The sequence below is a fragment of the Diadema antillarum genome, unplaced genomic scaffold (assembly GCF_040938485.1).
Source record: "Diadema antillarum isolate AM-2024a unplaced genomic scaffold, OU_Dant_1.0 scf00000029, whole genome shotgun sequence".
In the NCBI taxonomy this organism is placed as follows: domain Eukaryota; kingdom Metazoa; phylum Echinodermata; class Echinoidea; order Diadematoida; family Diadematidae; genus Diadema; species Diadema antillarum.
This window is the reverse complement of record NW_027270918.1, coordinates 5,510,770-5,526,076: the sequence shown is the minus strand read 5'-3', so window position 1 is coordinate 5,526,076 and position 15,307 is coordinate 5,510,770. Positions and strand designations below refer to the sequence as shown.

The 15,307-nt window shown below is 37.7% G+C and overlaps 1 protein-coding gene across 1 annotated transcript; it reads right to left on the bottom strand.

Moving 5' to 3' along the window:
* Positions 1-4,608: 4,608 nt before the first annotated feature.
* Positions 4,609-5,836, bottom strand: LOC139739922 (muscarinic acetylcholine receptor M4-like). Its single transcript, XM_071650525.1, has 2 exons — positions 5,726-5,836; positions 4,609-4,911 (listed from the first exon to the last, which is right to left on the bottom strand). Exons 1-2 carry the CDS (start codon positions 5,834-5,836, stop codon positions 4,609-4,611), a joined length of 414 nt encoding a protein of 137 aa, XP_071506626.1.
* Between the last annotated feature and the right edge of the window lie 9,471 nt (positions 5,837-15,307).

The following is a 15,307-nucleotide window of genomic DNA, read 5'->3' as shown; positions in this document are numbered from 1 at the left end:
CATATCTGGTGATGATTAGGTCTTCACGAACTAAATGTACATACAAGATCAACGAGCGGTCACACTGGAGAAAACTTACATTCCAGATTGCCAGAAAAGCTCCACTTCTCGAATTTTAGTAGACCCTCTCTTCAGCTTCTTTATATACGCTGAAGAAGAGAATCGTGTCTTTGTAATTGCCTAATCTTTACGACTTCTGTGAGGCAAAAAATTTTCAATGACGATCATCATGATCGCGTTTCAGATTTTTTTTTTCAATTTTATATGTTTCTTAGAGATTTTACTTAAAGTAATATTCCACATGCAATAGAGAAAGCGGATTTCTAAATTCAATGTGAAAGTAAAATATTTGAAAATACTCTGAAGTGCGGCACAATGCTACTTCCCTTGACATTTACTAACTAGTCGAGGAGTGAATGAAGTGCTAGAACAATCCGTGAAACAGATTCCATGAAAGCAGAATGGGAATCATTCCCCATTATTCCAAATCTAACGAACGAATACTGGGAACCCTCTATCCAAGGGATCATCAACGCAACGTATTTTGAAGAAAACGGAGAACAAGGCCGAGTCTCTGAATAGATTCAGGTCACCTGATTCCGCTATCTAAGAGCTAATGGCGGCAAAGCAGCCGTAGCCACCAAGCTTGCTGATTTATAGTTGTTCAAGCCCTCGTCTGGAGATGCGTTTTGTACATAACTTTGGTCTATTCTCATTAAGTGACACCAAATAAATTGTCCATGGTATTCCACAAAGAAGGAGCATATTTGTTGACGAATGACAAAGAAATAAAAAAGAAAGAAAGATATAATATAAAATAGCTGCCGAAGAAATAATGATTTGGTACTGTGTTTGATGAACTAATATTTCAGTAACCGCATTCCTTCATAAAGAAGACACCATTTAGTACTCAAAATTATCATATGGGAGTTGATACTAATATTAAGACAGTATCTCAGGAATATCGACGTGTGATTACTTTGATGTCTTCAAAGTCATATTTATGAGAAAAACAGATGTCCCTTAATTATTGGATATATAAGCCAAACGTACTTGAAGCCCAAGCGACATTATCATGATGTGTTGTGGACATTTTGCAAACGGCACACATTTAGAAGTAAGCAAAATGTGGTCAAGACGGGTGCTGTTCGTTATTCCGAAGGTTCGTTATTGCGAAGGTTTGTTAATCCGAAACACGTAAATTCCCTATACTTAGAGGTTCGTTAATCCGAGAATGAAAAAGGGTTCGTTAATCCGAACATTCGTGGCGTTATTCCGAAGGTTCGTTAATTCGAAAGTGAAATAGGGTTCGCTATTCCGAAGGCTCGTTTATCCTAAAATGAAATAGGGTTCGTTATTCCGAAGGTTCGTTAATCCGAAAGTGAAATAGGGTTCGTTATTCCGAAGGTTATTAAGATTTGATTTGATTTGATTTGATTTATTCATTCTCCGTATGGCATCATATACACCTTTTCAACATAATCAAACATAATGATATACAAATATGAGACTCGTTTATAGCTAGTTTCAACAATTGTGATTACAAATACATTTGTGACAAAATTACAATACATGTATTATGAAATACCATACAGAACGGCCGCCAATAATAAGCTATAAGCTTGACCCTTTGGCAACCGATGATACAATACGTTACGTTAGAGAAAGGGGGATTCAGCATGATGCTCGTGGATAAGAGGAATAATAGGAGAGACAGAAAGAGCAAGAAAGAGAGGGTGATAGAAACCTTCCGATACCAGGCCTGCCAGATCAAACTCACAATAAATACATACACATGTACATGATTATAGATTACGGTAATGAATTCACATTTCACGCACAAATAGACATGAAACAGTGTTGCTATTTTCGAATAAAGGTTACATTGAATTAATAGAAGAGAAGTAAGAACAACTACGAAGTATACACAGTTCAGCGCCCTACTAGGGCGTATAGAAGAGTATAACTTGCCCGACATAACAAGAATAATAGACATTAGAGACAAAGACGTATGTGGGAGGAGTGTCCCGTATGTGCCGAGTCTCAAGAACAAACTACAATAGCCAGGGATAAAGAATGATCACTTATGAAAAGGGTAGGGTTTCTGCAACGCCAAAGTACATCACTGATCGTGCTGGTACTGTGTGATCAACATGTTCTTAATTGCTTTTTTGAATGAATATATGGACTTGACGTTACGTAATTCAGGAGGTACTGTAATTTATTCCAAATATCTGGGCCAGTATGTCTAATGGATTTATGGACTAAGAGTGTTTTGGGGTTACATAAGTGCACGTCTGTTGCTTGCCTTGTTGGATACCAATGAATTTCTGCATTTGGATGGAACATAATTCGAATGAACACGGTAATGAATTAGTATTGAAACGGACATGAAAAGTGCGTTTTGTAAAATATGAATATCGTTTACCTTTAAAATCTTAAAAGAGAAAAAAGGGGCATCTGTGTGATCATAATAACCAGCATTTGCACATATACGAATAGCTTTCTTTTGCAATTTGAATATGGTATCATTGCCATAAATCGAATTTGCCCATATGATGTTACAATAAGAAATGTCGTTGATCCGAAATGATATAGGGTCCGTAACGAACCTTCGGAATAGAGAGCTTTGTTTCATTTCCGGATTAACGAACCTTCGGAATAACAAACATTCGGACTAGAAAACCTTCGGAATAACGAGCTGTAACGGTAAAGACAATGAAAGATATCATTTGATGGCTTAGTATCTCTAAAACCCTTCATTCTAATTACACAACAATCAAAGACTGCGTGCACATTATGGTAAAGTCGCAAGATGTCATTGCAAAATTTGTCTGGGCCTACTTTATGCTTGCAAGTAGGCATTTGAAAGCAATTGGTACAAGACAAAGGCAATTTTGACCAAAAAAAAAAAACAAACAAACGCAAATGCGTATTGCAAAGAGTTCGATGACATTTGATTTTGCTTCTATACATTTCAAAGACAACATTCAAGAGCTAACGAAGAGAAATTCACTTGTAATACAGCGTGGCATGCTTTACGGCAGATTATTCAAATACTCAAAAAGAAATTGATCGATCAGTACGTGCATGGCTCTGAAAAATAATGAAAAGAATATATCACAAAACTTGAAAAATCTTTTTCGGCCTATAAGTTCAGGTATACTCCCTGTAAATACAACTTGTCATGATACTCTGAAAGTTTTCTATAATTGCTGTCTATTTTTTTTTTTGGCAGCAATTGTATTCTTTATCTGGTATGTGTTTGTTTGTTGTTTGTCATTTTCTTCTCTAATGAATGAAGAAAATCGATTCTTTTGTTTTTTTCACATCAGGCAGCAATGAAAGAATATTATCGCTTTGTTTGTCCCTTTTTTGCAATTTTAATGAATGATCGATGTATATCATTACATATCATTTTCATTCATTTCACACGCATGCATGTTCACATGCATGTTTTTTTTTTTCATTTCCAATCAAACATAGGTAATACACTTGGACATGATTTCATATATTGGAACATGATAATACATATTGGCTCTTAAAAGAACTTCATGGAAATGAAAATTGAGGAGCTGCTAAAAAGCGAACTTGTAGATTGCAGTCCCCTCACTTACGTAACATTACTACAATACATTAATTATATATGACTTTATAACACAATACAACGATACATGTACCGTACAAGCTAATCATTGAAAGTATACAGTTTTCATTCAATCGAATCGGATGGTTACATGAAGTATACGCTTTCACATGTATACACGTACACATACACATACACATACACATGCACATACACATACACATGCCTGAAAATTTTCAAAAAATGGAATATTCCACCTAAAGTGCGCATATCGTCGAACTTAAATTGTAAAAGAGAAAAAACCCTCGCGTTTATATGTGTGTTGCGGGGGAGGTGGAGGGACCCCCCCCCCTGCTCTGACGCAGATATTACATTTTAAAACAACTTATTAGTAGGGCCCTGAATAAGATAATTGAAAAATTCGTTTGTTTTTATTTTGTTTTCGCAAATGTGAACAATAACCAATATATTGTCATCCTTTTTTGTATTAAAAATTGTCTAGGTGTTTCACAGAATGTGTGCACTAGATTGTTGAATTTCAATTCCAAAAATGCAGATTCCTCATCTTCCCCCTACTCGGTCGCCACGGTTGGATATTACATTTTCAAATAGATTTATCAGAAAATGAAAGCATCATGCTGTAATAAGAAACAAACAAACTTGTTTTATTAATTTTATTTTGCAATGTAAAGACATAACCAAAGTGTCGTCTTTTTAATCAAAGTTTTTTTTTCACAAAACAATTCACTCCTCCCCATGTCCAGTACAGTGCAGTTTTCAGTTCCATTCAATTGCTGCGCTCTCCCGCTACACACGTCTACCCCAGATTGAACAAATTCGTGCAAGACCCTGCTACGTTCGGTCGCTTCGCTCCCGTAGAAAAGTCCACTATTTCCTATTTTAAACACCTTCCCTGTGTAACTCTAGTTACAGGTCTGAGGAAGAAGAGGGAAGGGGGTGTAAGAGGAGGGTCATTGGGGCATGATAGGACCATTGGATTTTGGTTAATCATGCTATTAGCATCAGACTGTTACGGTGAGAGAGGGGTCTCTCTTACAGCAGCAGCACAGCATGTTTCTGAGTGTAGCCCTTAGAAGTGGTTGGGTGATCGCGTAGGAGATGGGGTTCAGAAGGCTGTTGCCGAACGGCAACAGACTGAAGAATAGTCTTGCTGAGCGGGGTAGGCCAGGCCAGATTAGGCTAGGTTCGATGGCGTAGATGAGTTGGATGATGTTGTATGGTAACCACGAAATCACGAAAGACAGGACAATGAAGAGCAGAGTACGTGTTGCCTTCCTCGTCTCGGATGCTGCCTCATGATTTACCTTGTTCACGTGGAAAGATGAACAAAACTAGAGCAATAACACAGGAACACCACAAACTAGCTCTCTTTTTTCAATATCGATGAAAATTAGAATTAGGCACTTTCATTGACAGATTTTATCCATTCAGTGAGACATGCATTGCTCCTTCATGTGACACTCAAACTTGGAAAAAGGGTAGTTTGTCATTGTTGTCTTTAAAGTTCATGTGCTCAGTCATGCGTGATATTTGTCAACATAATTAGGCACCAATGGAAAGAAGAAGAGTTCTTCTTTCCTCACAACTAACATTGAGCTCTCCGTAGCTGACAATTAAGAAATGGTAGTCCTCCAAAGTTGGATTACCTTTTTTTATACGCACTGTACAGGCACTTTATATTTTTATGATATATGGATATCTACGAGTATGACGATACACATTTCTGTATAAATAGTTCCGAGTTTTCTGTGCTGTCAGGCACGTAACAGAAAACAAGGTTCCTTTTTTTCCGACATTGTTGATTTGTTAATTTCTTAATTTACAGATCAGCACTTGGACCTTAACAAATTTAATTTGTAGAGGGAGACAAAGTGAAGAAACTCACACCTGAACCTTCACCCCTCTGAAAAATATCTTTCTTTCAAAGTTCATATAGATACCTAACCACTTTCAAACTTAAATCAGACAGCAGGAAAGTCCTTTCATAATACTGTGGGGTCTTTTTTTTTCTTAGCATAAAACTGTATCCCCATATCTACATTTCTTCTGGTTTTGTTGTCAGAGAAATACATTTGATGTCTTACAACTTGTCAGCTTCTCCTCCTCCACGCTTCTCACCTTCTTGAGTGAACTTCTCTGAATGCTCTTGCCTGCCACAAACTGAGTCGAAACATTGGTGTCGGAGGAACTCGAAGTCGATGATGCGTTTACTTTCGTGACATTTGTCATTGTTACATGTTTCTTGCTCCCATCAGCGTTAGAAACAAATTTTCTTGGGACGTTCTTCCTGTTTCGAGTTTGTCTTATTTTTCTCAGGATACGAAGATATAGCACGGAAATGACTGCAAAGGGCATGTAAAACATGAAAATCGTGTCGACGATCGATGCTCCTGGTAATCTTGTGTATCGACGAAGACAAGCCCGTCCGTTCTCGAAATCGACAATGAACTCCCATGCCGTCACATATGTCATCCGGAAACTGAATGCCACCAACCAGGCCAGAGAATTGAAAAAGATAGCTTTGCGTTTGCGGCGAGACATGAAGTGGTTGATCGGATCGTAGGTTGCACGATGTCGGTCTACACAGATGATTACGACCACGAAATTGGAGGCATTGGTTACCGCTTGCCCGATTCCGCTCAGTATTTTACAAAACGACTGGTTGAGAGGATAGTAACCAATGTAGGTATGAACAACGCTGCCGATTAGATGCAAACCAACAAGGAAATCGAGAATGGACAGGTTGATGATGAAGTAGTTGTTGTAGGTTCGAAGTCGTTTTTCGACAGAAAATGCTACTAGCGTTAAAACGTTTGCGGCAATTATCGAACCTGTGAACACGGAGGGCAAAATAAGTGTATGAATTTTGGTGTTGGTTGAAGGGGCCACTTGTGCCCCGGTAACATTCACGAGGTTGGCATCCACCGAAAAAATGGTATTGGAATACGTTGTGAGTGCCATCATATCTGGTGATGATCAGGTCTTCACGAACCAAATGTACCTACAATATCAACGAGCGGTCACATTGGAGAAAACTTATATTCCAGAAAAGCTCTACTTCCCGAATTTTAGTAGACCATCTCTTCAGCTTCTTTATATATGCTGCAGAATAGAATGGTGTAATTTGTAATTGCCTAATACTTACGACTACTGTGAAGCAAAAATTTTCGATGACGATCATCACGATCGCGTTTCAGAAACGTTTTCAATCTTATGTTTCTCTTTAAGATTTTACTTTACGTTATATTCCACATAGAGTAGAGAAAGCGGCGTAAGGATTTCTGCATTCAATGTGAAAGTAAAATATTTGAAGATACTCTGAAGTACAACACAATGCTGCTTCCCTTGACATTTATCCTCAAGTCGAGGAGTGAAAGAAGTGCACGAACAGTCCATGATACAGATTCTAAGAATGCAGAATGGGCATTTATTCCAAAAATCTAGCGAACGAATACTGCGAACCCTCTGTCCAAAGAAACATCAACGCAATGTATTTGAAGAAAACGGGTAACAACGCCGAGTCTGTAAATAGATTCAGGTCAACCGATTCCGCTATCTAAGAGCTAACAGCGGCAAAGCAGATCTAGCCACCAAGCTCATTGATTTACATTTGTTAAAGCCCTCGTCTAGGGAAGCGTTTCGTACATAACTTTGGTCTATTCTTATTGAGTGACACCAAATCAGTTGTCCATGGTATTACACAAAGAAGGAACATATTTGTTAACGAATTACAAAAAAAAGTAAAAAAATAATAATAAGAAAATAAATGCCGAAGAAATACGTTTGTTCTGTTTTTGTGACAAATAATGCATCCCTTCATAATGAAGACCTGCTTTAGTACTATATTATGTGGGACTTGATACTAATATCAAAATACTATCTCAGGAATTCTGCGCCAAATATCGACTTGTGATTCCTTTGATGTCATATTTGTGAGAAAACATATGTTCTTTATAGGGTATATAAGCCACACACTTGACGCCAAAACGACGTGATCATGCTGTGCTGTTGACATTTTACAAATGACCCACATTACGAAGTAAGCAACATGTGGTAAAGATAAAGTTTGATGTCTACATATCCCTAAAACACTTCTTTCTAACTACACAACGATCAAAAACTGCGTGCATATTGTGGTAAAGTCGCAAGATGTAATTGCGAAATTCATGTCTGGGCCTACTTGCAAGCATTTATGCATTGAAAGGAGATGGCTAGTAAGTGATCAGTGGGAATATTTCCAGGTTAGCATGTCTGTACAGTGACGGGCCTTAAACTGCACATTACTTGAATATGAGACCATTCTGAAGCAAATAATTTTCACACAACAACAGATATATAATATACTCTTAAATGAATCCCACAAGGATTGGAACAATCATCCCCCAGCATTCTCACTGATTCCCACTGATCAGTTACTAGCCATCCCCTTTACGTTGAAAACAAATGTCACAAAAAAGGAAATAATGACAAAGGCCATGCAAAGAGTTCGCTGTTCTTTGATTTTGTCTTTGATTTCGATGACTATATTCATGAGCAAACGTACAGAAATTTACTTATAGCATGCTTTTGGGTAGATTATTCAAATATTTTAAAAAGGGAAATGACAGATCAGTACGTGGCTATGGCAAATAATGAAAATAATACATCAGACAACTTGAAAAGTCCTTTCAGCAAATTAGTTTAGGTATACTCCTAAAATACAACTTGTCATAGTACCCTGAAATTTTCTATTGCAACTTATCATCATTATCAGCGAATTTTCTGATCGCTCGATTGTTCGATTTTGCATGTTTATATCATAAAGTGTGTTCCATTGCCTTAGGATAAGACAAACTATTATTGCTTTAAACTTTAACAGTTAATAAAAGATTGAAAAAAAAACCAATGTCTGTTGACCGAAAAAATTTCTACCGTTATCGACCCCCGATTCGTAAACAGTATACATGCAACATAAAGAGCATTGCCACAAGGAAGACACGCTGGACTATTAATCTTGCTAATTAGCTCAGTTTGAAAAAAGAGGGTGATCGTCTCTTTCAAAATTTGTGATTGAACCATTCAATATTTTTCCATTAAATGGCATTTAATTCTTAGGTCATGAGGGAGGAAAAGCTTCATTAAGGAGAGACTGTTCACTGGAGCCTATCTCTTCCACGGTGACTCATCATATTTCTGATTGTAGCCCTTAGAAGTGGCTGGGTGATCGCGTAGGAGATGGGGTTCAGAAGACTGTTGCCGAACGCCAACCAGCTGAGGAACAGATATGCTGAACGGGACAGGCCGGACACGATTAGGCCAGGTTCAATGGCGTAGATGAGTTGGATGATGCTGTGAGGTAACCACGAAATCACGAAAGACAGGACAATGAAGAGAAGGGTACGTTGTGCCTTTTTCGTCTCGGCTGCCGACTCACGCTTCTCCTACATGTTTGAAAAGAAAAGCATAGGATTTATCTGACGCTATCCCTGAGGACATTTGTCTCTTTCCAAAGGAATCTCTATAGCAAGGTGTAGAATACTAGTATTATGGAATCTTCATTTCACGTGTTTACATGCCCTTGATTCCTTTTTTTTATCAAAATGATAATGAAATGTGTAAGAAGGACGTTTTTGCCATTTGTCGAGGTATGAAGAATTCTAACCCCACCCTCCCCCCCCCCCAAAAAAAAAAGAAGGTTGCTCTGGAATGAACGTGTGCCAGTTACTAGCAATTCATTGGATCACTTAAAAGTAAATATAAGGGATTGTAAAGATTTTTTTCCACTATCTGTGAGGGTATTGCGATTTCGCTTTGACATATAGTCCTATTATGACACAACTTGTGGTATTTTAAACCATGATTATGCAGAGACATGAATTTGATATACTGCTAAACGGAAAAGCAGACGAGTCCAGTCTTCACCAAAGAGAAAAAGACTGATATTAATGAACTAATAGGCTTTAATGACCTTACGTTTCAAATTATACAAACCCTTTTTGGGGAGTATTTTTATGGGGATTGATTCCAATAAAACGAAAATAACTGTAGGATATCTTACCGTATTTTCAAAATCCTTCACATGTTTGTTGTGTCCATGCCTCTTAGAAAAGCTCATTGCAACATGGATGTCATGTGGAGCTGTAATTGACGAAGTCGAGAGTTCTTTCATATCACCCGTTACTGGATTATTTCCAACTACGCCGGCATTTTTGTTTCCTTGAGATGACATCGTGTTCTTCAAATTTTTGCCTCCAACCGTCTTTCGTATCTTCCTGAAGATTCGAAGATAAAGGACAACAATCAAAACTAAAGGCAAGTAAAACAGGACAATAATGTTGACGATATAAGCCCCAGGAATGTTGGTAAATCGACGTAAATAATGATGTCCGTTATCGAAGTCGTTAATGAACTCCCAAACTGTAACAAACGGCATCCAAAAAGCAAGAGCAGCTATCCACGCCAGGGAGTTGACGAAAATTGCCTTATGTTTACTGCGAGTCATATAGTGGTTGATTGGGTCGTAAGTCGCACGATGACGGTCGGCGCAAATGATCACGACGACAAAATTAGAGGCACTGCAGACCGCCTGACCGAGTCCACCAAGGATCTTACAAAAGACTTGATTCAAAGGATAGTAGCCAAAGTAGGTATGGACAACGCTGGTGATGAGATTTAGACCAACGAGGAGATCGAGAATTGAGAGGTTGATGATAAAGTAGTTGTTGTAGGTGCGAAGTCGTTTCTCTACGCCAAATGCTGCGAGGGACAGGCAGTTAGCGGCAATGATTAGTGTTGTGAACAACATCGGCCAGAAAAGTCGATGGATGTTAACAAACTTTGAATGGACTACAGGAACCTCTCTTTGGATCTCGTTTTCTGTATCATTTTCAAACTCGATCTCAGGGGCTAACGTCAGAGACGGTGTCCATGCCATGGTCGACATATTGCAGTTTAATGTCCTTAATGGTTCCCGGTGTCTTGCCTCATAGAAAAGAACCAGTCCTCATCGACTTTTTGTGATAATGTTTGATTAATCTGAGAATGTGACGTATATTTATATATGTATGTAATCATCTACATGTACGTATATGCTGGTCAAAATTATTGTTGTGTATGTATGGAAGTTCAACCTGTAAGAATTTTGTTTTTTATGTATATACAAGGAGTATCTATAAGCCTTGGCATCACGTCTTCCATATAAAATTACTGAAATCATCTTACGGTTGATCTTGTCTTTCTTTCTTTCTTTTTTTCTTAATTTCTTTAGGAACTAAGTTTCAAGAAACAAACTCCCCTCAGCACTCGGGAGAGAGCATCGATCACTGCATATGCGACATTGTGTTATTCGTTTGACATTTCATTGGTTAATCAAGAGTAAAAGTCAAATGCATTTAGGATTTTTTGCACAATAGAACATAAACCGATAGGATCTTTTCTTTTTTGAGTAAAACAGCAGTGCAAGAACCTAATCAGCTGTCAAATATCTTAACATAAGAATTTATTTCACTACAAATTTCGAATAGTGTTCATTACTTACTCTTGAATGCTCCTGTTCAGAAAGCTTAGAATCAGAAATGGTGCGGATGCAAACAAAATTTACTGAACGGACTAATCGATACTTAGCTCTTTCGCGGAATGACTCGATCTTCTGTCAGTGCTGTTTGAACGAACGTCGGTAATAGAAAGGAATATAAAGGAGAAATGATGGACTTCGATCCAGTTTGCAAGCAAAAGATAACATTTTACATTCTCCGGGACAATTTCAAAACTGCGAGCCTGAATGACTGATTGACTATAGAAATCCATTAGGAGAATACTCTTTCACTCTTACCTCAAATTAGAGAACCGCGCATCTCACGTCCAAATGACATTCGCAATCAAATCTGGCATGATAGGTATTCTTATGCCTAAAAGGCATGGTGATAGAGAGGGTTGTGGAAAATGGGCAGAATTCGTCATAATATGTGGAGAAAAAGGAATTAAACATGAGAAAAATCGCATTCAATATGGCACAACATTTATCATTTTAGCGATATATGTATACATATTATATGATTGTTTATCTCCTCATGGAGAGTGGATGGTCAATATAGAACGAATTCAGTTACATTTACTGTATGTTGTTTCATTTTCCATTTATCAGAATTCGTCATAATATGTGGAGAAAAAGGAATTAAACATTAGAAAAATCACATTCAATATGGCACAACATTTACCAATTTAGCGATATATATATATATATATATATATATATATATATGTATATATATATATGATTGTTTATCTCCTCATGGAGAGTGGATGGTCAATATAGAATGAATTCAGTTACATTTACTGTATGTTGTTTCATTTTCCATTTATCTTTTTCATTAGCTTTTCTAATGAGTTTACACATAAACTCATCTGTCACAGAATTTGGCCGATTTCCATCCTTTATAATGAAAATAGAACGGAACAAAGAAACTTTTATAACCTCTGAGAACTGTTGTCAGGCGGCAAATCATACAAGACGAAACGGAGGAAACAATGTGCATTCAGTTAACTCAAATATTTTAATTTTCTATAACTGTGAATTTTGGTTTTACAGCAAATTATAAAAAGGAAAAAACGAACAAATTTCACCCTGCTCAGTGGCTTTCTGGCTCTTGAGAATTTACAACGTTTATCTTAAATTGGGATTATTTCACCTCGATCATGGCAGTCGACAGATGAACAGCGTATACTGCGTGATGATGACGTATACAATGACGATGTATGACGATGACGATGTAGGTCGATGACGGGGCCCCGTTACGCTGGTGCTGGTATAGACGGTCGCTCGGTCCGTCGTAGCAACTCGTCGCGATTGCCGTTCGCGTGGTCGTTCTCCCGACGGATGCCTTCGCGATGTCTCCTCAGCACCCAGGAATTATGTTCAGCGGCGTGAGTCGACAGTCTAGGCTCCCTTTACTGCCTCGGAGCTGGTCGACAGTCAGTGACGCCTTCCCGTACCTGCCTCTTGCAGTGGTCCTTAACCCTTCGGGAAACCCGGAAACCCTTCGAATATTAAAATGATCAGATTACTTAAAGCCAGAGCACTGAAGCACATTCATATTACATTCACATCCTGACTGACGTTCAAATTCCCTCTTTATACAAATATATTCAGGCTCATGCAATCACAAATAATAACCATTCATATAACACTTTAATAGTTAACCGAACTATTCATCATAATTCCCTCTCACTTCAGACATCATTATATCAGCCAACGGAATATTACAATTGGAAATATGAAAATTACAGAAACAATGCACTTACCACTATCTGTGGGTATCTTTACTGACTGGGGTGGCGGCCCCTGTCACCGTTACCCAGTGGCCATTCTCATAATACAATGTGTCACGGAGACAGCACCGCAACTTCGTGTCCCCTTCAAGGCCTGATGTCATACTGCCGCTCCTTACCACACATAGCACTACCTTGGCTCTACCGAGAGCGATCTGGAATTTCTTCTATTGAAAATGTTAAACAGTTTGAATCAATTTACATGCTTAAGTGCTCATTTGCAAATTCCATGCAAATTGACCTCAGTGGAGGAGAGCGTCTGTCACTCCACTCGTGACATCATCGTATATTTGTATGTGTATGAATGTGAAATATATTCAGCCTGAGGCTGGAAATAAATGTTCAGCACTAATACCTTCTATACCACTAATACCACTAATACCACTAATACACTTCTTTCCGCGTCAGGAAGAAATCTTGAATAAATAATGCTGGGGGAAATTTCAATAGAAACAATATAATGGTAATTTTGTCCGACATTCAAATATGAGTTCTTCTAAAACATTGATCTATTACTTTATATGTTTTTATTTGTTCTTAAACTTAAAGGGGATGGCTAGTAACTGATCAGTGGGGATCAGTGGGAATGCTGGGGGATGATTGTCCCAATCCTTGTGGGATTCATTAAAGAGTACATTATATATCTATTGTTGTGTGAAAATTATTTGCCTCAGAATGGTCTCATATTCAAATAATATGCAGTTTAATGTTTCCATGTAAGCATGCCTGTACAGTGACGGGGCGATCGTCAACGGGCTGTTAACAATTGCCCCGACACTGTACAGGCATGCTAACCTGGAAACATTGAACAGCACATTACTTGAATATGAGACCATTCTGAAGCAAATGATTTTCACACAACAATATCTATACATATATATATATATATATATATATATATATATATATATATGTATATATATATATATATATATATATATATATATAATGTACTCATAAAGGAATCCCACAAGGATTGATGCAATAATTCCCCAGCATTCCCACTGATTCCCACTAATCAGTTACTAGCCATCCCCTTAAAGTAGATCTAAATTCGACTTCAATTCAAACTATTAATGTTTCAATATCTCAAGACAAAAAAAGATCAAAATAGCAAAACCTTCATCACATCTAGAATGTCATTTTTTAAGCGCACCAAAAACACACATTTTTTTTTTTTTTGGGGGGGGGGACGATATAATTTCTTATTCAACAGTATTTCCATAATATCATTTTTACAAAATACTTAGCGCCTGGACATTACTGGAAATCTTAGGTAGATAAACATCAGAAACTTAATTGTCTGTCCCGAAGTCTGCCCTCTTAGCAGCAAGCTTGACTAATTTTGCATAATTTTTAGCATGTTCCTTTATGCAGGGCCGATGAAACGAGGGAAGGGGGTGCCCCATTGTTTTTAGCATAATAAACATGGCATTGGTGGAAACTTTTTTTAACTGCTTGTCAGTTTAAATTCCCGGAAGTGCCACCAGAAAATGTTAAGCTCACTGCCATTTTGGGGGCTTGTCAGCCATTGTTTTTTTTTCAAATTATCCTCCTTCCATTCTCAAAATCGATGTTCCCGTTCGAAAAAAAAAATTAAAATGTGCCCCGTTACTAGTGAAAACGAATATAGCGCCTGCCCTGATATGTACGTCAATGTGCACAGTCAATAACGCAAAATCTAATGACTGTGGGGATTTTGGTTTTCTAATCGCTGCTGTCACTATATATATTTAGATTTTACTTCAGTCTTGAATGTGTATCCTATTTTTTCATCATATTATCAGTTACCATATTTTCGTTCGCTTAACTTTTCATAAAACTCATATCATTGCTTTGCTTTAAAGGGGATGGCTAGTAACTGATCAGTGGGAATCAGTGGGAATGCTGGAGGATGATTGTTCGAATCCTTGTGGGATTCATTTAAGAGTACATTATATATCTATTGTTGTGTGAAAATTATTTGCTTCAGAATGGTCTCGTATTCAAGTAATGTGCAGTTTAATGTTTCCAGGTTAGCGTGCCTGGTCAGTGACGGGGCATTAATCTGCACATTACTTGAATGTGAGACTGTTCTGAAGCAAATAATTTTCACACAACAGTAGATATATAATGTACTCTTAAATGAATCCCACAAGAATTGGAACAATCATCCCTCAGCATTCCCACTGATTCCCACTGATCGGTTACTAGCCATCCCCTTTAAAACGAAAGTCACTATAGAAATACTGTGCAGCATCCAGGAAACACTTGCAGAAAGTAGCGATTATAAAAGTCTGTGACATGCTCGTACATGTCTAACCATTTCAACTAGGGCAAAGGGATAGTTCAAAAACATGATCTAAATCAATTAAGCAATCAATGAATTAATGAGATATAGAAATAAGGATCAAA